This window comes from Brachypodium distachyon, chromosome 1 (genome assembly GCF_000005505.3).
Source record: "Brachypodium distachyon strain Bd21 chromosome 1, Brachypodium_distachyon_v3.0, whole genome shotgun sequence".
In the NCBI taxonomy this organism is placed as follows: Eukaryota; Viridiplantae; Streptophyta; class Magnoliopsida; order Poales; family Poaceae; genus Brachypodium; species Brachypodium distachyon.
The window spans coordinates 39,478,377-39,504,020 of record NC_016131.3 but is presented as its reverse complement, the minus strand read 5'-3'; the positions used below and the strand labels follow the sequence as shown (position 1 = coordinate 39,504,020).

The 25,644-nt window shown below is 42.6% G+C and overlaps 2 protein-coding genes and 1 pseudogene across 4 annotated transcripts; 2 read left to right on the top strand and 1 right to left on the bottom strand.

Annotated features, from left to right (window-relative positions):
* The first annotated feature begins 5,183 nt into the window (after window positions 1-5,183).
* LOC100835174 lies at window positions 5,184-6,640 on the top strand (annotated as a pseudogene).
* A 299-nt stretch (window positions 6,641-6,939) lies between these two features.
* On the bottom strand, window positions 6,940-8,548 carry LOC112270151 (glutathione S-transferase T3-like). The gene is made up of 3 exons (XM_024457923.1): window positions 8,432-8,548; window positions 7,629-8,066; window positions 6,940-7,549 (listed from the first exon to the last, which is right to left on the bottom strand). The coding sequence occupies exons 1-3, from the start codon at window positions 8,546-8,548 to the stop codon at window positions 6,950-6,952; spliced, it is 1,155 nt and encodes a 384-aa protein (XP_024313691.1). The 3' UTR covers window positions 6,940-6,949.
* A 688-nt stretch (window positions 8,549-9,236) lies between these two features.
* LOC100831112 (G patch domain-containing protein TGH homolog) lies at window positions 9,237-25,190 on the top strand. Of its 3 annotated transcripts, none has more exons than XM_014897536.2 (17): window positions 9,237-9,682; window positions 11,148-11,238; window positions 11,325-11,419; window positions 13,290-13,393; window positions 15,306-15,367; window positions 15,456-15,530; window positions 15,913-16,061; window positions 17,633-17,708; window positions 17,780-17,863; window positions 17,958-18,035; window positions 18,346-18,493; window positions 19,376-19,862; window positions 19,988-20,269; window positions 20,350-20,466; window positions 20,796-21,005; window positions 22,919-23,832; window positions 24,832-25,190. In XM_014897536.2, exons 1-16 carry the CDS (start codon window positions 9,545-9,547, stop codon window positions 23,711-23,713), a joined length of 2,991 nt encoding a protein of 996 aa, XP_014753022.1. In that variant the 5' UTR covers window positions 9,237-9,544; the 3' UTR covers window positions 23,714-23,832; window positions 24,832-25,190. The 3 variants fall into 3 exon arrangements, with proteins under 3 accessions (XP_014753022.1, XP_003563877.1, XP_024312597.1); XM_003563829.4 differs by having other exon boundaries at window positions 9,238-9,682; window positions 18,355-18,493; XM_024456829.1 differs by lacking the exons at window positions 9,237-9,682; window positions 11,148-11,238 and having other exon boundaries at window positions 11,337-11,419; window positions 13,271-13,393.
* The last annotated feature ends 454 nt before the right edge of the window (window positions 25,191-25,644 follow it).

Below are 25,644 nucleotides of genomic sequence, written 5' to 3'. Positions count from 1 at the left end.
CTTCTTCACTAGGTTGAGTCACTTTTCGCTTAAACCTTAACATCTCCATATAGACATGTTAGTTTTCACCCCATCTAGTTTAGTGGGACAAACACATCTCTTTTTCTTTGTTCATGTCTTCTCATATAGTAAGCACAAAAAAGGGAACAACCAAATAATTCACAGCAAAACTCACCAAAAGCATGCCGGTGGCATGCCCACAAAAGTGGTGCTCACAAAAAAATTGATATGAAAAAATATTTAGCACGAGTGATAGTTGCTAAATGGGCAAGTCAAATTCAACATGTCAAATGTGCATAGCACTTTATTGATTCAGTAAGGAGGAGCAGATGGTGCTATTCATTCGTGCAACTTTTGTACACAAATATGTTATATAAGAACAGGATACCACCACACCACTTTAGTTAGTTGTAAGCAGCACAGACCTATATATACCGGCAAATTTTCTCTAGTCAATAGGTACATTGCCTAATGTTGAGCCGCTCTATTTGCAAGCCCTTTCTCATCTCGGATGTTTTGATTGTGTCATTGTGCCTTTGGAGACGCATGATTCATTTCTCACCTTTCTTAGAATATTTATAGCTTAGTTACCCGCCTGGTAGCACTCATGCATGACTGTCACCCGACCATTCACACTTTTGTGCCAGATACACCCATGGCTCGCATGGAATCTTCGTGTCTATTATGAGAATGTTGAAAAGCATACTCGTTTATCCCATAAACTTTTTTTATGTCTAATCAACCTATAACACATAGTTAATCACTCTATTTTTGTAAGTTTTGTTTACAAAATTGTGAAATTTTAGAAGCACCAAGGCATTCGTTAAGAAAGAGAATCGTCAACATCAGAACATTTAGATTGCTCCCTTGTATATAAGGTTTAAAATTATACTCTACATGATAAATATTAACTAAAAATTCACTTGTGAACCGATAAACATTTGGTACCATTCTTAAATATCATTTTAACTTTTTTGATGTCTAAAAATAAAAATCTATCATACAATATCATTATATACTTAATTTGAATTTTGGATCTTTTTTACTACTCAATTTCACTCATATACGTTAACTAAAAAAATTCTGACAATAATGTAAGGGCATTGTCCACTGGGGCTTTGGCCTGCATCCGGGACGAAAAAATGGCTCTGCTTGGTTGCCCTGCCGCATCCAACGCGACCCGAGATGCAAAAGACCCCTTGGATCCTGCGTCCCAAAACGCAAGTAAGAGCCACTCCAATGGGATAAACCAAATTTTGCCCCCAACTGTCCTTTTTTTGGTAATTTTTGGAGCAAGTGGACATGTGTCCACCCCATGTCAGCCCTCATCACCCAACCACACCCCCCAAATTCCTCTCCCAAATCCTTCTCTTCATCCTTCTCTTCTCCTTTTTACTTTTTTTTCTCTTTTTCCCATCTCTTGTTGTGGGGCCGAGGCGGACAAAAGAGAGCACCGGACAATGTCCGGACACCCCAAACCTCCCTGACCATCTCCAATGGCATCCCCAAAGCTATCCCAAATGTCCTATTTGGGGGATATGGACATTTTGCCCCTAAAATCATCTCCCAATGGCACCCGCTAAACCTAAACGGACAAAATGTCATGTTTGTCCGGACAATCCCCCAAACTTGCCCAAATTTGGGGGAGGCTTGGGGTGTCCGGACATTGTCTTGTGCTCCCTTTTGTCTGCCCCAGCCCCACAACATGAGATGGGAAAAGGATAAGAAAAGGTGAAAAGGAGAGGAGAAAAGATAAAGAGAAGGAAAAACTAATTTGGAGAGGAATTTGGGGAGGGGGGGTGTGGTTGGGTGATGATGGCGGACATGAGGACACATGTCCACTTGCTCCCCCAAATAACCAAAAAAAAGACATTTTGGGACAAAATTTGGGGATCCCATTGGAGTTGCTCTAAATTTGGGGCAAGTATGGGGGATGTGTCCGAACAAACATGATATTTTGTCCGTTTAGGGGATGCCATTGGGGTGATTTTGGGGGCAAAATGTCCATATCCCCAAATAGGACATTTGTGATAGCTTTAAAGCAACTTCAAGAGATCCCCTAAATCTCATCCCCAAATCTCATATATGGGTATCCCCTATCCCATTTGTCCCCCCCAAATCTCAATTCTCTTCGGCAGATTCCCCAAAATCCACCCCCTACAATTAACTTGTGTATATTATATTCATATTTTCCAACCAATTTTCTAAACTTCAATATCTCAAATGAGTTGATTTGAAATCGGATATTTGAAATGCATATAATTGAAATAAAAATGCTTTATTTTATTCATAATTAATTATTTAACTAAACTCTAATATTATATTTAAATTAACAAAGTCTTTATAAATTACGAACTGTTCTATACCAGCTATATTTTTAACGGCTATACATAACTTACCCGAATTTATTCATATCTTTCGATCTTTTTACTGAATAAACATATTTCAAACAACTTAATTTAAATGGTTAATTCGGCCAAATTTAAACCCGAAAATTCAAACTTCTAAGAAAAAATTAGAACTTTGCCACAAAATCATAAACACTAATCTAAGTTGACTGTTAAAATTTCATGGCATTTCACTAAACCATTCGAAAGATAAAATTCAATTTAGAAATGACATTAGTTAGTACAATACTACTACAACTATTTTTCTCAATCGATCTCCTGCCCAAGTAGTCAGCACCTGTCCCAATCCCCAATCCGCAGCGTCGCCGGCCAATCCCCAATCTGCAGCACCTCTGGCCACCCTGCGCCCCTTCCCTCCTCCCTGCTGGCCAGCCACCCCCCCCCCCCCATGCTTAGGCCGCCAACGACCCCTCACCCCACAGCCTAACGCCTCCCCGCCAGCTACCCCTCCCCTCCTCTACCGAAGCCCCTCCAACTTCTGCAAGATCCGGCCGCATCTCCACTCCGGCGAAGCAAACAGAGAAGAGAGGCGGAGAAAGAAGGAGAAGATGGTGACGACGCGTACTGGGCGGAGAGGAGGATTCGGCGGGAGGGATGCTTTAGCGTCGGCGGTTGAGGGATAGGGGATCCCAAGCTCGATCCTCCATATGGGGGATCCTGACCTGGATTTGGGGCGCTCGTCGATATGGGGGATGGGAGGGTTCTGCTTGAGGCCGATTTTAGGCCAAAATCCCCTAAATTTAGCTATTGGGGCCTTAAGATCTTCTGGAGTTGATGGAGATGCTCTGATCCTCTGATCCTCTGAAGAAAACGCATGCATCACTAGGGATGGCACCCGCACTTTTTGATCTTACCCGCTCCTTTGGATCTTGGCCGTTACTCGTACCCATACCAGCCAACGGGTACAACTTTTTCCCATACCCGTTACCCGTTAGGGTAGACTGGCATCCGCGGTAAAGATATGTTAAAATTTAATCGCATAGCCGTAAACAACAATATATTGCTTAGAATCAATATATTTTTCTGAAAAAAGCAATAATCTTGTCATAAACAACACTACACCACCACAATATAAACAACAACAACACATAGAAAGACAATGTATCATTAAAAATAACAACACATCATGACAAAAACTGCAGCACATTGTGAGCCTGTATTCTCCGTGAAGATCACACACACACTAGTTAGTATATGGGTAAACAGGTACATGGGTATGGGTACCTGCTCTACCGGATGGGTACGGAAATTTTCCCATTTACGTACCCGTGGGTAAGTTTTTAGTCCAAACCCGTGCCCTAGTGGGTATTTACCCGCTGGGTAAGCGGGTAACAGGTACCCATTGACATCCCTCATCATCCTTTTTTTGCAGATTCTATAGTACCTAATACTCTATTAGTGTAAGTGGAGTATTAGGAAAGGATATTTTGGACTTTTCACATTAATAATAAAATTAAAAATATATTTTCCCCAAGCTTTCCCGTCTGTCGCTACGCCGCCGGCCTCTTCCCAGGCATCAACCAACCGAGCCGCCGCTGTCCGCCCCATCGCGACCGAGCCCTTCCCATCGCAACGAGCCACTGCCGTCCTCCCAGGCGTCTGTGCCGGCGTCTTCCTCCCAGCCCGCGCCGACGTCTTCCTCTTAGGCATCCACGCCGAGGCGTCCCCAGTCCGCGCCGCCGCCGTCCTCCTCCCAACCCGCGCCGGCGTCTTCCTCTTAGGCGTCCACGCCGAGGCGTCCCCAGTCCGCGCCGCCGCCGTCCTCCTCCCAGGTGTCCGCCCCGCCGTCCTGTTTTTAGCCAATTAGGCTCTTTTGGGGAGAGACATGGCGCAGATTTGGTGCAGAAAATTCAGCTCCGCAGGGGGGCGATGGATGTTTTTCCTGATGTTCCATCCGGTCTGCTCCATGGTCTGCCCCATGGCCGCAGCATCCGACGCAATTTTCACCATGGCGCCGTTCTTCATGGTGGACCGCACGAGCTCCTCCCTGCCCTCGCACGTGAGGTCGTGTTGCCGCACGCGCAGGCGCCATGCCAAGCGATCGATCCGTTGCACCAGATCGGTAGGAATCCGCGGGAGGTCGATGGGGAGGAGAGGAGAGAGCAGGGGGGAGGACGAACAGGAGGCTCTCCGCCACCGTGGGCTGGACGCCTGGGCCGCGCAGGAGAGAGAGAGAGAGAGAGAGAGAGAGTCGGCGGAGGGTGTTGTGTGGTTGCCGGCTCGCGTGCTGACGGCTGAGTCGCCCGGTGAGCCTCTCCACGGTCAGGTCAAGTTAACGTTTTTACCCTTTAGAGCAAGTCCAGCAGACTACTCAAATTTGAACCCTCAAATCTCTATACGGGGATTCCCTAAACAAGATTCTCTCCTCAAATTTCTCATCTCCTCAGACTACTCAAATCTCAGCCCCTATAATTCATTCTTCCATATTTTATTCATATCCATCAACCGTTTTTGCAAACATCTATATTTCAAACGACTTGAATTGAAATTTTGCATTTGAAACGCTTATAATTTAAATTTAATAGTTGTATTTTATTTATATCCAATTATTAAATAAACTATAATATTATAATTTAATTATGTGAATTTTTTAATTAAATGAATATGTTGCAACGGATTTTTTACAATGTCTATTTTCTCAACGGCTCTTTTCCAAACGGCTATATTTTGAACGGTTATATTTCCAACGGCTATATTTCTTGGTCTATATATATGTGGAGCTCTGAAGCATTGTTCATTCACTCTCTGCCACATCTCTCAGCCTCCTCTCACAAAATGCGTCGTAGCACACTTTTGCAATACGTGAGTTCATCGTCGTCGGAGGAGGAGGAGTATGAAGATGACGGCCATGAACTAATGGTTGCTACAGCGGCCATAGTTCTGAACGGAAACATGCGATTCAATGCTCGACGCCGTGGCGGTTCTGTGTCGGGTCGTCAGGTAATTAACCGCGATAGGGTAGCTGGGCATGGTAGATTATTTGAAGACTACTTCGCGCAGCATCCTGTCTATGGCCCCTCGTATTTTCGCCGAAGGTATGCAATGCTTATATATGGTTTTTATTTGCATTTTTATTGTTCATCTAGTGTACAACTAATTACCTTTGTTCTCACATGTTTCGAATGGCTCGGCCGTTGTTTTTTCGCATAGTGAAAGCTGTGCAGGAACACGATAGCTATTTTGTGCAGAAAAGAAATGCTGCTGGAAAACTTGGGTTATCATCTCTTCAGAAGGCTACTGCAGTGTTTCGAATGTTGACTTATGGTGTAGCAGCGGATGCTACAGATGAGTACGTTTGGATTGAAAAAAGTACTGCTTTAGATAGTATGAAAGCATTTGTTAGAGCTGTTATTGAAGTTTTCGGAGATGAGTATCTTAGATCTCCAAATGATGCCGATACTGCTAGATTGCTTGCAATTGGAGAGAGCAGAGGGTTCCCTGGAATGCTAGGGAGCATCGACTGCATACATTGGGGGTGGAAAAATTGCCCTTCTTCATGGCAAGGTATGTATACTGGCCATGTGCGCGAGCCCACAATCATTCTGGAAGCTGTTGCTTCACAGGATCTTTGGATTTGGCATGCCTTCTTTGGTTTACCAGGCTCTCTTAATGACATCAATGTTCTTCACCGTTCCCCTATCTTCACGAGGCTAGCAGAAGGGCAAGCTCCACAGGTAAATTATACAGTAAATGGTAACAATTATACAATGGGGTACTACCTTGCCGATGGCATATACCCACAGTGGGCAACATTGGTTAAGACAATACCCTCTCCACTAGGGCAAAAGAATAAATATTTTGCAAAATGTCAAGAAGCACATAGGAAGGATGTGGAATGAGCATTTGGAGTTCTTCAAGCTCGTTTTGCAATTGTTCGTGGACCAGCAAGACTGCGGGATGAAGAAGTACTCCATGATATCATCACAGCTTGTGTTATCATGCATAACATGATAGTTGAAGACGAGCGAGACGAAGGTCCACAAGACTACAATTACGACAACATGGGAGAAAAGGTTATTCCCTCTCATACATAGACGGCTGAATTCTCGAACTTCATTCAGAATCATCTTGACATCCGCAACGCACAAGTCCACTCTCAACTGAAAGATGACCTGGTTGAGCACCTATGGCAAATTTATGGGGCAATGTAGTGCGCAACTTACCTAGTTAGAGTTAGGATCTAAATCGGAAAGGTTTTGTCCCGAAGAAGGTTACCCTGCCGACCTGATCTATTTAGCATGTACTGTTTTTACATTATGGAGGGATGTAATATTATGTATGGTAATGTATGCAACTACTTTAATGAATTAGTCCATGGACCTCAATAGTAAATACAACAACATAATCCATAGACCTCGAATAGTTCATACAACAACATAAACCTCAAATAGTTCATACAACAACATAATCCACAGACCTCAAATAGTTCATACAACAACATAAACCTCAAATAGTTCATACAACAACATAATCTATAGACCTCAAATAGTTCATATAACATAAACCTCAAATAGTTCGTACAACAACATAATCCATAGACCTCAAATCGATCTTTTAGATCGTCGGTCAATGATATCACGCCGTAACATCCTGTAGTATTCTTTTTGATCATCATCCAAAGAACTAAGGTCCTTGTTCATGATTTCCATTTCCATCTTCCTTTCCTCAATTTCAATCTTCTTTTGCTCCATTGCAAGTGCTCCTTCATAACGCTCTTTCTTTGATGCCTCTCTTGCATTCTCTCTTGCTTGTCTTGCTGTTTCTCTTGCCATCTCCCTTGCCTCCCCCTTTGAAAACACAAGATCCAATGCCATGACAACATTACTATCATCTGAAGAGGTAACATTTTTACCTCGACGTTGCCACACTTTCTCCGCCTTCTTCCCAATAGGTCTCTTCATGTGATCCGCTTTGGCCGGAGATGTAGCTTCAAAGTCATCAATATGGACCGTGTTGGTTTCATGAGTAGACATACTCGGACTTGCATTTGAGCTTGACTTCTGTTTTTTATTACTTTGAGATGACCTATCAGTTTGAGCCAACCACTTTTGTTCGAAACGCATCATGTTCCAACAATGCAGTAGCACAAACCCTTTATGGGTCTTATCTAGTGACTTGAACAATTTGAGAGCATCAACAATCTGCACAAGTGAATAGGTCTTAGTATATTGGCAAAAAACATATGAATATACAATGAAATTAAACGACTAGGTGAACTACCTTATCTTGTTCTGTCTTCCCGCTTTCGTGCCTATGCATAATTTGATCGTAGCATCCACAAAACCTACCCACTTGTTCTTTCAGAACGGACCAACGATGTGATAAGGAATTGACACTGCGGTCACTTCCTTCTGGCTTGTGCAATTCATACTCCTCATGGATCCTATTCCAATAAGTCGCACTCTTTTGCTTAGCACCTACTATTGGATCCATACTAGCATGCAACCATGCAGCCACCAACACTTCATCTTCTTTGTCACTGAAATTTCCTTTCCTCTTGTTATTTACTTTTACTGGAGGAGTAGGAACTTCAGCTTGCATTGGCTGTGCTCCAAATTGATTGCTCAAATTTTCGCCCCAAGCTTCCTCAATATATCCTTCACTCAACAAATTTGTGTACAAACCCATGGAACTATCTTGGCTATCCATCGAAACACCCTAAAAATATTTTAGGAAATTTAATCAGAACTGTATGATCTGCTCTCATGAAACAACAAAATTGATCTACTAATCTACATCTACATTTCTATAAAATTGATGTACAAATATTTCTAACACCCATCAATCTGCACAAGATTCTCACCTCTCTGTCTTCCTTCTATCACAAGTGTATGAACTGCTCTCATGAAACAACAACAAAGGTCTCTAGCTTTCCATTGAAACACACTAAAAAATTATAAGCAATTTAGTCACAATTGTATGATCTGATTTCATGAAAAAACAACTAAATTGATCTACCAATTTGCATCTACATTATATGTATAGAAATTCTACTCTTCTCTCTGCAGTCCAAACCATGGAACCAGCGCCCTCCCCTCCTCCTCTTCTGGCGAGTGCCCATGCGGCCGGGAGCAGCACCGGCCGAAAGCAGCACCGGACGCCCTCCCCTCCTTTGACCTAGCCGGCCCATCCCTCCCCATCCCGCCCACCGCCGCCGCCCTCCCTATCCCGCCCACCGCCGCCGCCGCCCCATCCCTCCCCATCCCACCCACCGCTGCCGGCCTCCCCATCCCGCCCCGCAGCGCCGCTCCTCCCCATCCCGCCCACCACCGCCGCCGTCCCATCCCTCCCCATCCCAAGTTCCCGACCCCAAGCGCCGCCGGCCTCCCCACCCCGCGCCGCCGGCCACCCCATCCCGCCCCGCAGCGCCCCCGGCCTCCCCTGCCTCGGCCACAGCCGCCGGAATCCCCATCCGCCGCCCAACCAAATCGCCGACCGCCGCATGCAATGTACAACAGGGAAGGGAGGGAAGGGAAAGGAAGAAGAACCTGCACGCGAAGAGGCGGATTCCGCGTCCGACGGTTGCTTTCGGGATCCCCTACCGGGGCGCTCAGTTTGGGTCGTCGGGAGGGAAGTATCGGGGCCGTCTCAGTTTCGGGAGGGAGAAGGAGGCTCTGCTGGAGACTGTTTTGTGTCGAGAAAACCTAAATTTGAGGATAGGGGGTGAAGTAGGGAGGCTATTGGACTTCTTGACACTCCATCTTGATAATACTCCAGGCATCCCGATCGGAGTATCGAGTAGTAGCAGTTAATCTGGACCGATCAAAACAAATGGACGGGTTATATTAATTTCGGGGTACTGTAGCAGAGTCCTTTTATTTTTGGGCGCAGCGTCGCAATCTCTCCTCCCGCAGCCTCTGCCGCCGGTCCCCCGCAGCCGCTCGCCGCCGCGCGCTCCTCCTCCTCTACCGGCGCCCGCCGCCGTCCCCAGTCTTACCTCCGCCGCCCTCCGCTCCTCTCGCTCCATCCCCTCTGCCTCTGAATCCCCTGGCCCACTTGTCTCTCTATCAACGTCTCCTCTGCTAGGGTTTCCCCGCCGTATCCCTGGTCCACTTGCCTTTCTACCAACGTCTCGCTTTCGCCAATCGTCTACCCAGCTTCGGCGCTAGGGCTCCGGCGCCGCGTCTCCCTCTGCCATGGCTTTCGACGACGACGACCAAGATCTTGTGGTCTACGGGACGCCGATCGAGCGGGAGGAGGACATCTCGGCCCGCAAGCGCCGGGCCGTCGCCGATGCGGGCCAGCTCCGTGCTCTCCCCGCCTGGAAGCAGGAGGTCCCTCCCTCTCGTTCTCTCTGCCACTATTATCAACATAGTAGTGTCATGCCCATGCCTGCTAAGCCATTGAGTTACGATATCATTCTACGGAGTATATAATTCAAGATGTAGGATATTTATTCAAAATTAGTTTTAGCTTTAGTTTTAATCCACTTGCTTAAGGTTATGGAATCTGCTCCTGCAGTACACACTGAGGTATAGTAATATAGATGTAGGGTGCAAAAGTTGGAGTATCTACTAATTACTTCTTGCCACTATACAGTAATATGCAAACATAATTGTTCATTCTGTAATTGTGTTTCTATTCAAGTTCACCGTGGTAACGGCAATTTATGTGTTGAATGTATTTTATTCCCACGAAATTTGACAATTGCTCTCTGTTGTCATAGAGCTTGATTAGTACGTGCAATCAAAGCCTCTTAAAACATGAAGTAAATCTCATTTCCGCAAGATCATAGGGAAATTGATCGCAACTGTTCCTCAGCCAAGATTCATAGTAAAGGTGTTTGACCCACATTGTCGGTGCCTTGTGTAGCATTGCTACAAGAAAAAATAACTACTCTTCTCTGATCAAAGTCAAACTTACCGACTTGCCACCTGGAAGAACACACCCACGATTTACGCTCCACAGTGATGCCTTGCACATTATAGAACAAGAGCACTCAGGGAATGCACCAATGATTTGCGCTCCACAATGATGCCTTGCATGTTATAGAGCTAAAGAACTCAGGGAAGCTCCTCTTGCCCGAGTGGCTGGAGATCTCATGCACCTGCACCACTGCCACCACGATCTCGTCCGACATGCTGTTGTTTACATCTCAAACACGACTCTGTCCTCCAAGCTGAAGTGCCAGGCAGTTGTATGCTAGCATCTTTTTCCATCACTGTATGGTTAAACCAACTTCCATCCAATCCGAAAGTTGTCTCTTCTTGTAGACACCTTTTGGCAATTTATGATCCAAGGTCTAAGATTTATTGTTAGGTTTTATCTGATGGCTATTGTTTCAGAGATGACGTGGCTTAATATCGATGCTACTCTAGGAGTCGATATATTAGAATAAAGAGAGATATGCTTACCTCATACGAGGGTGACTCATGGCGTGTTGGATGTTGATAAGCTGAGCTATGGTCACTATCTAAGTTAGTGTATACATGTTGCTCTATCAGGGAAAGTGAGCTGTTGAGTTTGTTCCAATTTAGGGTTTTAGAAGCCATTTAACTTCTTTAATGGCGTTTGTTGCATTCAGGGATGCTGCAAAAATGTTCTTTAATTTAGGGTTCGTGGCGGAACTGTGTGGAGCGAGCTATTTCTTTTTAGTTTTCCTTCTTTTGTTACCAATGTATTGGGCATTTGGACTTTCTCTTCTATTGCCGTTACTGTTAAGTTTTGTAGCATATGGTTTCCTTGAAGTAATAATACTCTTCTTTGTTTACTAAAAATGAAATGGTAATCGGATTGTAGGTGAGGGATGAGGAAGGGCGGAGAAGATTTCATGGTGCATTCACTGGAGGCTTCTCTGCTGGCTTTTACAATACTGCTGGCTCAAAAGAGGGTATAATTTCTGAAGCTTGTGATTCTAATTTGTGACTTTGCCACTGAAGAAATGGATGGTGTTGTAAATACTATGGTTTACTTCAGGATGGACGCCGCAGACATTTACATCGTCACGAAAAAGTAGAGCCGAGCATAAAAAGCAAAGCATATATAATTTTCTTGATGAGGAAGATATCAAGGTATGTCTTTGTCTTCTTTCTTTCTGTTGGTCACATTGTTGTATGGAAAGTTAAATCTGGTTCATGATTTGCAGTGATTACATACTGTTATGTTATATTTCGAATTAAGGTACTTCAACTTAGACTGCTTAACGTTTTATTTTTTCAGTGCTATGACAAACACATCATGTTCTAGTTTTCTAGTGAGGAAGAAACAGTTAAAATGAAAACGCTTTGGTTTTCAGTTTTTTTTTCAGTGCTAAGATAATTTTTTTGCTTGTGCACAAAATTGCTCCATGGCTTGGAGTATAATTCAATGATAAAGGACAGGATCTCAATATTCGTGATGTGCAAAACTTTGTCAGTATAGGATAAATGCACTTGCGTTGCTACGGAATTAAAATTATATATTACATGCATGAGTTATTTTAAATACTTAGAGCATCTCCACCAGCTTACTCAAATTGGTTACCTATAACTAAAAACTGCTTTTATACCAAATGGGACTCAAAAAACACCTCCACCAGCTTAGCTATATGCTTACCTATGACCTATCCCTATATTTTTAGGTAGTTACCCATATTTTCTGTCTCCTATACTCAAATATAGGTAACCAAAAGTCCATTACCTAAAACTGGGACACGCTGGTGGGAGAGCCAACTGCTTGGGCGGAACTTTCCCCGGCTACGAGGTTCTCCAAATTCAAGCCCGCGGCGGCCGGAATAATCCCGCGGCGGGCGGAATCGTGCTCGTGGCGGGCGGAATCGTGCCCAAGACGGCCGGATTCGAGCTCCCCTCGCGCATCGCCGCCTCCAGACTCAGGCATCGGCTGCGCCTCCAAATCTTCCTCGGGCGAGCTGCGGGCGTGAGCTTCGAGCAACAGGCGGGGCGTGGCGGCGGGCTCCCGTGGTGGGGCACAGGTGCGGTGGGGCGGAGAGCTCGTGCGGCGGGGCGCGGCCGTGGGATCCCGTGGCGGGGCGCGGCGGCGGGCTCTCGTGGCCAGGTGCGGAGGGAGCTGCGCAGCAAGGAGGCAGAGGCGGCGCATCGCGGAGGCAGCAGCGGGCGCAAGTATAGGGCTTGGAGGAAGAAGGCATTGGGGATTTATGTTGTCTCAATGACGGGTGGGTCCCATGTGTCATAGAGAGGTATAGAAGAAAATAGGGAATGGGGATAGGTAAGCTGGTGGAGAAGGAGAAGAGGCAAAAAACTTGACCAACTTCTTCTCTCACGTATCCCTATAACTGGTTTTAGGTAACCAATTATAGGGAAGCTGGTGGAGATGCTCTTATGCATATTTTCCAACTTCATGCTAAATAGGAATTCTCTCAAAATATTTATTTGAGAAAACAATTATCTCAAAAGTATACATCAAACCACATCAACTACAATCAAAAGATTTTGATATATATATCTATATCACATTGAATGGGTGGCAATCAAGTGATTATCTAACAGGCTAGGGAGTAGTCTCGATAGGGTGAATTGACAACCACCAACTCGAATCTTTATAAGTGTAAAGATAAAGATAACTATGAGCATGGGCAAGCATGTTACTCAGCTTTGAGTAGACACCAATTAATTAACTTGTAACACCGTGCATCTGTCTGGAAATGCTTGCAGTAAAAGCATATGTAGTCTAGATGATGCCTATCAGAGAAGCAAACAATAATTGTCCTCATAAACTGTCTTCATTGTTTCTTGAATGTAAAAAAAGTGTAAACTCTAAAGCTTGACCAGCATGTATTGCTGCTTCTTGATCCACTCTCAATGTTTACGTATTTGACTCACCTTGACCTCCAAGGCTTTGATGGTATTCAAGTTTTTTATCGGAATGAATCTGTTCCATGAAAATATGAATTAATCTGTTGACAGTTCCAAGCTCTAATCACAGGATATGGGAGGTAACGCCTTGGAAACATCTCAACAGTATGATACATTTGGTTTTACTGCTGCAGAACACGCTCGAAAACAAGCATCGAAGGAACAGAGCGAGAGGTTAGCATCTTTACATTATGTGCTATTATTCTATAACCATCATGCTGTAGAGCTTGGCTGATGTTTCATTGGCTACCACACTTCATCGATGTAGATTTGGTAAACTGTGGCAACCCATGCTTCTTTGCTGTGGCAACCAAATTGTTGTCACATATTAGGAATGTTTCTTGTCCAACGATTGTGTCTATGAGGGGTCAGTCAGATAGTAAGTAACTTCGGTGTGCCCAAGCTAAAGTAGCGAACCATACAATTATCATGAAAGACAAACATGCCTGAACTTGTTGTGTTAATGGGTGGAAGTTAGCCTAACTCACTGTTAATCAACTTTTCTTCTAACCGCCATCTCTACTTTTATTTGCACCGAAGCATTAAGGGCATGTACAGTTGTTGAGAAGGCAGTCTTCTCTTATCCTACATGCCATCTAGAGATGACAACAAAACATTCTATGCAAATACGGAGTATATAATAAGTTACCTCTTAGTATGATTTCTAGCAATTAATGTTTGCACGCCTCTAAAAAGTATGTCGTGATTTAAATTTAATTAGGAAGTCTGTGACTAAGAAATGACATAGTACAAATGAAGAAAAATGACTTCCGATGAGCGATGAGAGATCGATCATCTCTTGGTTAAGAGAAAGGCATGCCTCTTTTTTCATCACTCTCTTCCATGTCAGCAATTATCCTGCGTGGCATTGCTACGGGAAGTATGCTGTCAGGCCATTGTACGAGGCCTGATGTGCCTATCTAGCTATATAAACTTCAACTTGTAGTATTACTTGTCTTTATCTATCTATTTTGTCCGTAAGCTTGCCTTTTAAAATATACGAGTAAATATCATTAAACCCCAACAGTTGGATTTGGTATCAGATAACCACAACTTACAATTTATCTCAGATGAAAACAACTATTTCGCTAATTATGAACGGAGATCCCAAATTTTGAGGTTTGGGGCCTTTGTCAACAAAACTGACCGGTTGGGCCCACCGATCAGTCGCCATGTGGACAAAAAACCTGGAGACAGTTGCTCCACCCCGAAATGTCTGAACCGGCCTGAACTCGGAGTAAATATCAAGGAACCACAACAACGGGCTTTTAGTTTTAAATAAACACAATATGAAAAATGTTTTGTTGTCATATAAAATTAATTTCTATTCATCTTTTTAACAAATTTATTTTGCTCTATTGAAAAGATTATTTAAAGTTCAAGTGGTTCATCGAGTACCGAGCAAACACTTATATTATATATTATCATGTGTTTTTGACAGTTATGTTCTCCTTTTGTAAATATGCCCATTCCCATCCCCATATGTATTCATCATACACCATAATTGTTTTCTACTCCCTCCTATCCATGATAAGTGTCTCAGATTTAGTACAACTTTGTACTAAGTTAGTACAAAATCTGAGACACTTATTATGGATCGGAGGGAATATTAAATCGCATATGATCGACCAGAAAAGAGAGTCGAGCTTAAAAAGCCCTACAGTAAGGCAAAATATTCAACCAGTGGAAACTATGTTATGGTTTTCTGGAACTGGAACTCCCGGTGTTGTGGTTCCTTGATATTTACTCTAGGTTCAGGCTGGTTCAGCACAGTTTGGGTGGAAAGCAACTGTCTCCGGGTTTTTGGCCACATAGTGACTGACCAGTGGGCCCAAACGGTTAGTTTTTGCTGTTGAAGGCCCGAAATCTCACAATTTGGGTTCATAGTACTAGTGAGCCAAATAGTTGTGGTTATTTGATTTATTTTTTTTAAAGTTATGGTTATTTGATACCCCCCAATTGTTGGGGTTTCATGATATTTAATCAAATAAAAAGCTAAGCTTAGTGTGCTCGCTACTCAATTTGAATTGGCTTTCTCATTGATGCAGAAGTACTAATTGTTAGATTGTCACATACCTGTATGCAGACCATCAGCTATTCCTGGACCTGTTCCGGATGAATTAGTGGTCCCTGGCACAACCTCGATTGGTTTGTTTCTCTGTTCCTTATCTCTTCCAGATGTGCATCATTATATGTATTTTCAGATAAAAGTAATATCTTGACATAATTTGAGCAGGTGTGAAATTACTGATGAAAATGGGCTGGCGCCAAGGTCGTACCATCAAGGATGCACATGCTGACTCCTTGTATGGTATGCATTATGAATCTAAAGCATTTCATAGCTGATATACGGGACAACTGTCCCATGTCGCCTTCAATAGTTTTTCATAAATTCAACCATCCTTATTCAAAGTGCAGGCTATCATTTAGTCAGAACACGCGATTGATATATGGACCAAGTTTTTCATAAATTCAACCATTGTAACATATCGTTTAGTTAGAACGTGTGGTTACTAGTTACTACAGCCATGAATGACCTGTTGTGTCTGCTGCGGAATATTTGAGTCATAAATTATCTTAGTCCAGAAGTATTATTTGTTTAAATTTTGTTTTGCTTCTCAAATAGTGGTCTGATTGTTTGAAATTGCTGGTGTCCTGTTCTCTAATTATTGATTGTTGATATATGCATGCAGAATCACGCAGGGAAGCTAGGAAAGCCTTTCTTGCACTCTCTGGTATTAGTAATGTTGAGGACCAAGATCAAATTGCTTCTCATACATCTAGGATGGATGAAAATGTTGCAGAGTCATTTGACAAAATACGTGCTTCTGGAAATACCCCCGTAAGTAGGACAAGTGTAACTTTCTGCATTATATGTTCAAGCCGATATGTTTGCTTGTTTAATTGTTTATGAACACTGCTCTTCTAAGGAGAACTATAGAAGACATATGGATTAGTGTCTAAGACTGATTTTGGTTGGTTTCCTGCTTTTGGGTCAGCTTGCATATGTGAAACGTTGTTTGGTTGGCTGGATTATGTGCAAGGTGCATATAGTGCAGGCAGTGAATGTTCTCAAACATTTTAGTTAAGAGAACAGTTTTTTTTTTTGCCACTCGAAATGTACGCTATTTTGGTTCTCCCTACAAATTTCTAGCCAAAATTTTGGCGAACCAAGGGCCATGGCATCCCTAGCAAATTTTTTGGCTAGCCAATTTTTTGGCAAAAATCGGTAGGACATGCATTGCCATGAACCACAATCGCTCTCTAATTATGCCATTGGTTGGGTCTAGCTCTGGAGGGGTTCTCAGTTTTTAGTTTTTCTGCTTCACTTGGCTGGGGAGAGAACTTTGCATCATAGTTTTTAATACGTCGCCATCTCGTCACCATAACGACGCTACAACGTCGTGGCGCCCCTGGCCTCGGTCGCGTCGACCCACGCGATAAAAATGGCCTGTGGCGTCTCGGTCGCGTCCTGTGGCGTCGAGATGGCGTCCGTGGACGGTACAGATGCAGTAGCGGTTGAAATACGACGCTACACAACCGAATAGGCAGAGCAGGCGCAGGCAGGAGAACTGTCAGGCGCGGGCGGAAGAAAATGTCAGGCGTGCGGAAGAAAAAGCAGGCGGGAAGGAGAAATTGCAGGCGCGCGCGGGAAGGAGGAAGAGAGAGGAGAGGGAAATAGGGAATGGACTGAGAAATTTGGGGGGGGGGGAAACCAGTCCGCGCGGAGGGAGAAAGAGAGAGGAGAGGGAATCGATCGAATGACCTGCATCCCCCATCGCCGGCGGATCCATCTCCCATCACCAGCGGCTCCATCCACGATCGCCAGCGGTCCAAGTCCAACCCTCATCGCCAGTGGCTCCATCCCCTCGCCAGCAGCTCCAACACCCATCGCCGCTTTGTTCGGCCCCTCTCTCTCCCTCTCGCTACTCTGTTCTGTTCATCTCTCTCTTGCTCCGTCTACTTTGTTCCTCCCTGCTCGGTTCTGCTTATAGATTATAGTTCTGCTATAATTTGTTAGGTATCGTTAGAAATTAATGGTGACTTTGTGCTATAATTTTATATGGTGACATTATAGGCTATTATATTTCTGTGAAAATTAATCAAGATATACATATGTACTAAATTGGTGATTTATACGGTGCCATTATAGGCTAGTATATTTCTGTGAAGTCGCAACGCCGCACGCCGCAAGCGTTATAAAGCTGTGCAGGGGGTGGGTCGCCGCAACTTGCCATGCCGTATTCAAAACTATGCCTTGCATCCCATGAGTCATGCTGTCAGTAGTTGTTTGTTGTTGCTCAAAATTGTGCATGCAAATACTAACAAGTTTCATATTTGTGGTTGCATGGTACATTTGCAATACACATGAAGAAAACATCAGCTGATCGCCTGATTTTCCATTAACATTAGGTATATGTACTTCATCCAAAAGAAGATTTACATGGTTTAGGTTTTGACCCATTCAAGCATGCTCCTGAGTTTAAAGGTACCATATTTCGACAAAGATAATCATTTGATTTTTTTTCACTGCTTAAACCACATTTATTACTTTTGCAGATAGGAAAAGATTGCAGAAGTCACTTAACAGGGACGGCAACAGAAGTGATATTTCAATGAGGGGAAATCTCCTGCTTTCGAACTGTATGATAGTCATGGTCCTTTCATACTGTTTGTTTTGTCGATATTTCTTAAACATACTTGCGACAAAAGTCTTAACTAGTGGTTCGATCATCAGCAGGACAATATGCTCCTGGCTTTGGAATTGGAGCACTCGAAGAGCTTGATGTTGAAGATGAGGATATTTATGCATCAGGTAAATGAATAATATTCTGGTCAGTTTAAACAGTATTAATGTGGGGGGCTTGATGGAAGCATATGTTGGGTGCGTCAGTCTTGAAGTGCAGCAGTGGGTTATGGCAGATTCTGAACATACATTGGTTATTCCTCTCATGAGGAAATCTATTTTTCTGCGAAGATTTGTTTTCTCGAATGGAAGCCTTTGCAGTTGTGCAACTGCATATTCAACTTCACGAGATTTAATAGGCTTGTTGTTTCACTGTTTGAAGATTCTATCTTTTTTTAAAACAGATTTACCCTCTAAATTTTTATAATCCTAACATTAGTTTTTTCAGGTTTTTCTTATGAACAAACGGAAGTGGATATCGAGCCTTCAAAAACAATTGGTGATAGTAAGTTTAAACTTGAAGACAGGAGGAGAGGTGTCTTCCTGACCTTCAAAATGGCCCTGAATTCCGAGTACAAACTTGAAAGGTAACATTTCTCTTCAGTTCATAATTGATTAATGTTCATGCAATACTTTGTTTTTGTATCCATTACTTGATTCACGTTTGGAAGTATAACTTGTTTGACTCTTTGTCTTTCCACATGTTGTCATGATGTTACTTTTTATTTTGCTAATTGTATTGTGCTTTGGAAACCTGTTGCATAATGGTCAAGTTCCATCTATTGGTGCCAAACTTCTCTTGTGGAAGTTCCAGAGATTTATATGACACGACTAATTCAGAAGTCAGTGAGAGTCATGGTGGATCTACTCTTTCCTGTGCACATGAATTGGTTTTTTTTTATCGAGTTTTATACCAAACTTTTAATGCATAAATAGGCGGAAGTAAGATTTGACGGGGAAAAGGAAAGGAGAAGATGAATATGACATGTGGCCAGAATGTTAGTGAGTCATGGCAGATCTACTCTGTCCTGTGCGCCAAACAAACCCAATGTCTGGATTTGCCGGGATTATGAAGTACAGGGTAGAAAGATCAGGGATTTAGAGGCTCTAGTTTTATTCGGACCACACACCAGAAATCAGGGTTTAAAATGGAATTTTCCAATTGGTACACATGCGCTAACTGTCAAAATGGATTCTTACCATTCTGAGGGCTGAGTCTATTTTGAGTGGTTTCATCAGTTCATCAATGGGTCTTGCCATGTCGAAGGCCACATCGTTGTATTTTGGTTTAGTGCATCAGCTAATAAATTAAAACTTTTACAGTCCCACCTGTTAGCACATCTATATGTATATACTATGTTAATAGTACAGCTCATCTGAGGTGAATTGGTTTACTACTCCATATTTTATCATCTATATTTTATATTCTGTATCCCTTTGGGGATTTAGTGACATTGTTGACTTTTCAGATTTCATCCTCCCGAGATCCCAGCTGACTTTGATGGCCATCACAAGTTCTCAAGTCCAATTCAGGCAGCTGATAAGTTTTCTGATCTGGCTCCTCCCGAGGTTCCTCCTCCAGAAGACGCTACCTTGAGATTATTAGTTGAGGGTTGTGCTGCTATGGTTGCTCGTTGCGGGAAACGTATCGAGGATTTCTACAAGGAGAAAAGCAAAGCAAGCCCTCAGTTTCTTTTCCTTGATGGAGGAGATGGATGTGGCTACTATACGAGGAAGTTATGGGAGCATCAGCAGAAGTTTATTGACCAGCAAAAGCCTGATATTGTGAAGTCGAAACCATCTTCTGAAAAGTTGACAGCTGAGAATCGTGGAAAGATTCTTGGTGAAAGGCCCCTTGATAGAAGCTCAAAATCATCCAGCTCCTCCTTTTCTGCTAAGGACGCTGTTCAACTACAATCAAATCTTGGTGACACCTTTGTCAAGCCAATATCTCTTGTAAGTTTTTGTATCACATTGTTTTTACCAATTATTTTGCAGTCCTCATCAGCGCAACATTCTTTTATATTAATTAGCTAAACCTGTTCTTGTTATGCAAATGGACTATTCTTCCTTTGCAATAGGATGCCGTGCCAGAGTCAAAGAAGCCTTTTAGAAATGAACCTGCAAAGCAGGCAAGGTTTGAGCAATTTCTAAAGGAAAAATATCAGGGAGGTCTTCGTCTCGCAAATCTTGTACCTACGAGTACTATGTCGGAGGCTGATCGTGCTCGTGAAAGACTAGATTTTGAGGCTGCTGCAGATGCAATTGAAAAAGGCAAAGAATATAAGGCTATAGATCCTTTCTCAATATTGGGTTTACCTGGATTAAACGAGCAACGCTTTGTATCATCTACTCAACTGGAGGTAGGTTAATTTGTTGGGGCCGATCAGTAAGTAATGTCATGTCTTCTCTTCACATATTGATCTTTAAAAAATAAATGCAGAGCTCTGTAGTACCCCGAGATGAGAAGCCCGCATATCCACAGAGGGAAGAGTTTGAATGGCGGCCTTCACCAATACTGTGCAAGCGTTTTGATATTGTTGATCCTTTCATGGGAAAGGTAAATTTGAATCATTCTATATGGTTTTTGTATGTGCTAGTTAGACAACTACAGAGGGTCAACATACATTTGTTGATTAATGCTTAGGAGATTCCCCTTGCAATACATGACAAATATAACCATCTTTAAAAAATCACTTCTTCTTACGTGTTAGTGGAGGACGGTTTTCCTGTCTAGTTCGAAGGCACTAATTCTTACTGATACGCTAGCTGATAAATTTATTAGTTTATATTACTTTATAGTGTTCTTACTTTACTTCGTTATTGTTTTGAACATATTTTCAAAATGGCACTCACATAGATATCTGATTATGTATGTTATATGTGCAGCCAATGCCTCTTAGAAGACCAATAAGCAAGATGGACACACTTATGTTTATGACAGAATCCACTAAAAAGACGAATGATGACGTGGATAGCTCAAGCAGGACCCTGCAGCACGCATCTGTGTCAGGAACAGAAGAAACCGAGGCACAGGGAACTGCAGATAATCCTGATATTGTGTCGAGCTCTATGCAAAGACCTGTTGATCTTTACAAGGTAACGTGTATCCCCTATATATTATCTTATTGGAAAGATTGGGCAGAAAGTCAAGTGGAATTAAACTGTATCTGAAGGAACTAAGTCTTGTTACAGTAAGGCATGTTTGATGTCTGCTCCCTTTGCTTTCTGCTCGCACTGAAAATGACCTCTTGCAGCATCAAAATTCGCACTATATAAAACAGTGCACCGTTTTGTTCTTCCAAAACACACCAAAAGTCCAAAAATACGAACATATATGAAACGGATTTTATATAGAATTCATGATTATTGGGCTATTAATGTAGCGATGCTGCTTTGGTGTAGGTACCCTATATATGTTGACTCTTGCAATGCTTAGATACCTAGTTATGTATGAACGGCACAATTTTTGAATGATTAAATTCCCAAGTATTATGTATTAATATACCAATATGGCAATAATGTAAGGTGGCCATGTTCTTGAGAATTTTAGTGTATAGTTGTGGAGAAAATGTTGCATTGCCAGATGCCATCCCAAATTATTGCCACATACATTACAATAGCTTAAAGTATGTATACATGCTCTTTATTGGAAACAGCGGGTACATCAATCATTATTCACATTTGTATATTGATGGAGAAAGTGGGGAGTTTGATCCCAGATTTTGCTGACGAATGACCTCTTTCTGTGGGATGGGACATTAATATGTTCCCGGTTTTGATGCATTTTTGTGGAAGTCCAAAATATAGAAACACCAGGAATTTGAAAATTGCAGAGTAAATTAATTTTGGTTAGAAAAGGAAAGGTATGGAAATTAATTATTCAAGTCAAAATGGGTATACAATCCAGGTATCATGCGTTCTTGTGTGTTAACATTAATTTGTGTGGTCTGCTTTCCCATTTAATAAATTCCCTGCAAATAGTTGTCTTTCCATTCCTATCTTTATTGAACTACTGATCTGTGACTGATGCTTTTAGTTATAATAGTTTTTACACTCTGATTTCTTGTGCGGATTTAGAATTTTGGATATCATAAATGTGGGTCTGGTCAGAAAAGTCGGGCAATTATTTATGCTTCCCCATTAAACCTCCAAAATATTTCATGTTCAGAGGAGCTTAAGCTGTCTAGAACTTGAAGATATGGACATAATCCAAATGTAGATTTTCTACAACTACTTGAGCCAGCACCCCATCTTGGGCACATGCCAAGTTCCCACAAAATGTGGAAAAAACATCATGCATGACAGCATGCTATAATTTATGCATTAACAAAAAATGGTGCAAAAACTTGACCACTTGTGTACTGTACACAATGACGAGGAGAATAACTAGTCTAGCAACTATATGTGTGCAAATTACTTCTGTGTTCACAAAGGGTCATGTGGAAGAGCCCTTGCTGCATAGGGCATGGAGGAGCGGTAGGACCGGCGATCTGCCTGTGGCAGCAGAATGCAGCGTGGTTTGAAAGAGGGGGGGGTGGGGGGACTGAATCTGATTGATTATTGCTTCAGACAAACATAACATGGCTGCCCCTGTAAAAGGAGGCTTTGTCTGGCAGATATACAATTGAATCTTTCCTAACATGACTCATAATTGCTCTTGCTTAATGAACTAGGACTTTGATCCATCAGGTATTACCCTGGTTGATCGACTTAGATGGCAGACCTCACGGCTATAGCTGGTGTCAGGTCGAACCCTATGATGATAGGGAATGCCCTACATAACATCCTGTTTTGGCAGGATTTCTTTCAACCGCATATGTTATAGAATGTTGTGTATCTGCGAATTATCACTTTTTTTAATTGTAAAATTGCATTTTTACAATAGGTGGTCTGGGCACAGCTTGCTGCAGAGTTTGGTCACACATATAGTCCCCTTATTAGAAACTGATTGCAGTAGACTTGAGGGTTCTATACTTCTATGTTGACAAGTTATTTGTTGTGTCTGGCAGGCTATCTTTTCTGATGATTCAGATGATGATATGGATGAACCTCTGAACAATCAACCGGTGGATCCAGTGAAGACAAGTGAAGGTGCCAACATGGCCCTTAATCGTCTTGTTGCGGAGGATTTCCTGGAATCCTTGGGTAAAGAACTGGGATTGGATGTTCCTCCAGAAAAACCTGCCCTGCCAGCGAATGCCTTATTTAGATCAGAAATCCTTCCAATGGCTGATAGAACTGTTTCATCTAGGAATGGAAAGACAACTATTTGCAGGGAATTAAAGGAGAATGAGAGTAATCTTGGTTTGGTGGAAGCTGCCAATGCTCAAGAAGATGGTCCTTCATCCAATGTCGAAACACTTGATTTGAAATGCGAGAAGCAGGAGCATAGAGCTGAGGAAGGCCGGTCACACTCTTCACATCATCAAATCCAGAATTGCAGTCCAGATTCTGATACTTCTGTTGAACGACATAGAAGTAGGAAAAGAAGATCCCATCATCGAATTCAGAGTGAAATGTCTGATTCTGATTCTTCAAGTGAACGTCGTAGGAGTAAGAAAAGGAAGTCACGTTCAAGGCATAGAACAGGCAGGATTAGAACTCCTGATGCCGATTCTTCCTGTGACAGTCAAAAGAATAAGAGAAAACGCCAGGAGAAAAGGAGTCATCGGACCCGTGACACTGATTCTAGTGATCATGAATACAAGGAAAGATATACATCTAGTAGTCGAAGGTCATCTGACAAGGACAGGAGTAGAAAGCGCTCCAGACACCGCAGCCACAGAAGAAAAGATCCGGCATAATGTTCATGAATTCTTCTACAGGAATATATGGCTGGAAAGGAGGGAGAATTCACCAGACAGCTTCTCCTGATCATCTAAGTTTGGTGAAATGTTGCGCAAGATACCAAAGTGAATGTTGGGTAAGTGATCCAAACTGGTGCTATATTTTCTTTTCCTGTTTCTAATCCTTTGGTGGGAGCCCCTTTTCTATGCAGTGTACCTGATGTTTCGAATTGTTGTTTACCAATATGTTATTTTTATTTTTCTTCGAAAAATGTTTTTTATTCTATTTATAGCTTTTGCTGTTGTTCCCTTGTCTGCCTTTCATCTCATAGCCCTTCATTTTCTGCACTTTCAATAATTGAAACATAAACACAAAGAAAATGGGAGAATGGCACAATTCATGCCAGGGCTGAAAGGGGATGCGTTCTATTGGCTTTGTAGCGGGGTAAGCAAAAGGCCAAAGCAAACAAGAAGGACCTGGTGAAGAGCCTCACCAATTGACCTGAGTCCGAAGCCTCACTGCTTTAGGTGCATTCATCAGCAGAGGGTGGTGCCGAAGAGAGGCTTAAGTGTGTGCTAGGGCTAACATGAGACATTATTGGTTTGGGCTTCCAAAGTAGGTGCTTCTACCGGGCCCAACTAGTATCCAGTACATACATGGGTACTGCGCGCCACAGATTCTCTCTATCCACAAGCGCAAGTGTGGCATACTGTTTTACACATATTGGAACTAGTCATCGGTGAGCAGTAATCTGTAGGTGGAGGCTCATAAAAGAAATCGAGTTTAGCCTGATGTGCAATTGTTGTTCGTAATTTATGTCATCACAGTCTAATTTGTTTTGATGTTACTTATATAAAGTCCAAGTACCAAAGGGCTAGCAGACTGGTTTCCTCTAAAACATGTTGAGCTTGGTCAGAAACCAGATGGCAACCTGAACTTTTATTAACATGTTGTGATAAACAGAGTGTCTTCTGCAAAAGCACAACTTAAAATGACTAGAATTACCTGCCACTGCTATTATGGTTTCTTGCATTCTGAGGTTGCATGGTTCCTTGGATTGTCTGATAACTTTGTAGCATTGTCCCTCGAGTAAGCAGAACTAATTAACCAGAGACCCCCTTTTGTCTTGTTGCAGTTACATGTTGATACTATGGACCATGGAGTCGGCCCAAACTGCTGAAGTTAGTTGAAGCTTTCTTGCACAGCATGAACTGATACCTGATGTTCCGTTTTTGTATGTGGAGTTTATGTTGTCATCGCCCCCCTATCTCTTGTTTTTTGTTCTGCAGATTCCCTCTCTATCTTGTTTGTCTTGTCATAAATCTTTATGGATGACTGCTGTTGAAGACTCTGTAGAACTCAGCTTGTGAGATGTAAAATATGAAATTAGTTTGTCAGAAGTCTAGCATGTATTAGAGGTTTTGAAAACTACTCGTTTGTTGGGTGGGCATTTTAATCGAGAACCGGACTGAAACCGAATTTTTTCAAAAACTCGATTGGTGTATGATCTTTTACATCAGATTTGTGTATGACACTGTGATCAGTGGCTGTGGCATCTCAAAGCTGCTTGTATCGACGGTTGTTACTTGGTGTTGTACGTGAATCGTACCCCCCCCAGCCCATCCCACCCCCGCCCGCCCCCCCCGCCTCCTCCTTGGGTTGACAACCGTCCTAGCCTCCAACTCGCCACAATCGATTTTTTTTCCAATTTGTTTGCATTGTATTGTGCAAGGTAGTATTGATTTTGTTTGGTTAGAACCGCGAACCGAACCGAATGTTTGGAGAACTCCATTTTCGGTTAGCAATTTCTAGAAGAGCCAATCAGTGAGCATCTTCTGGAAATCGACTTTTTGAAAAACTGATGAACCGAACGCCCACCCTAATTGTTTGCTCTTTGTACCGGTATTGGTTCATCAATCCACATTGTTGGGCTAGGACAGAGTCCCAT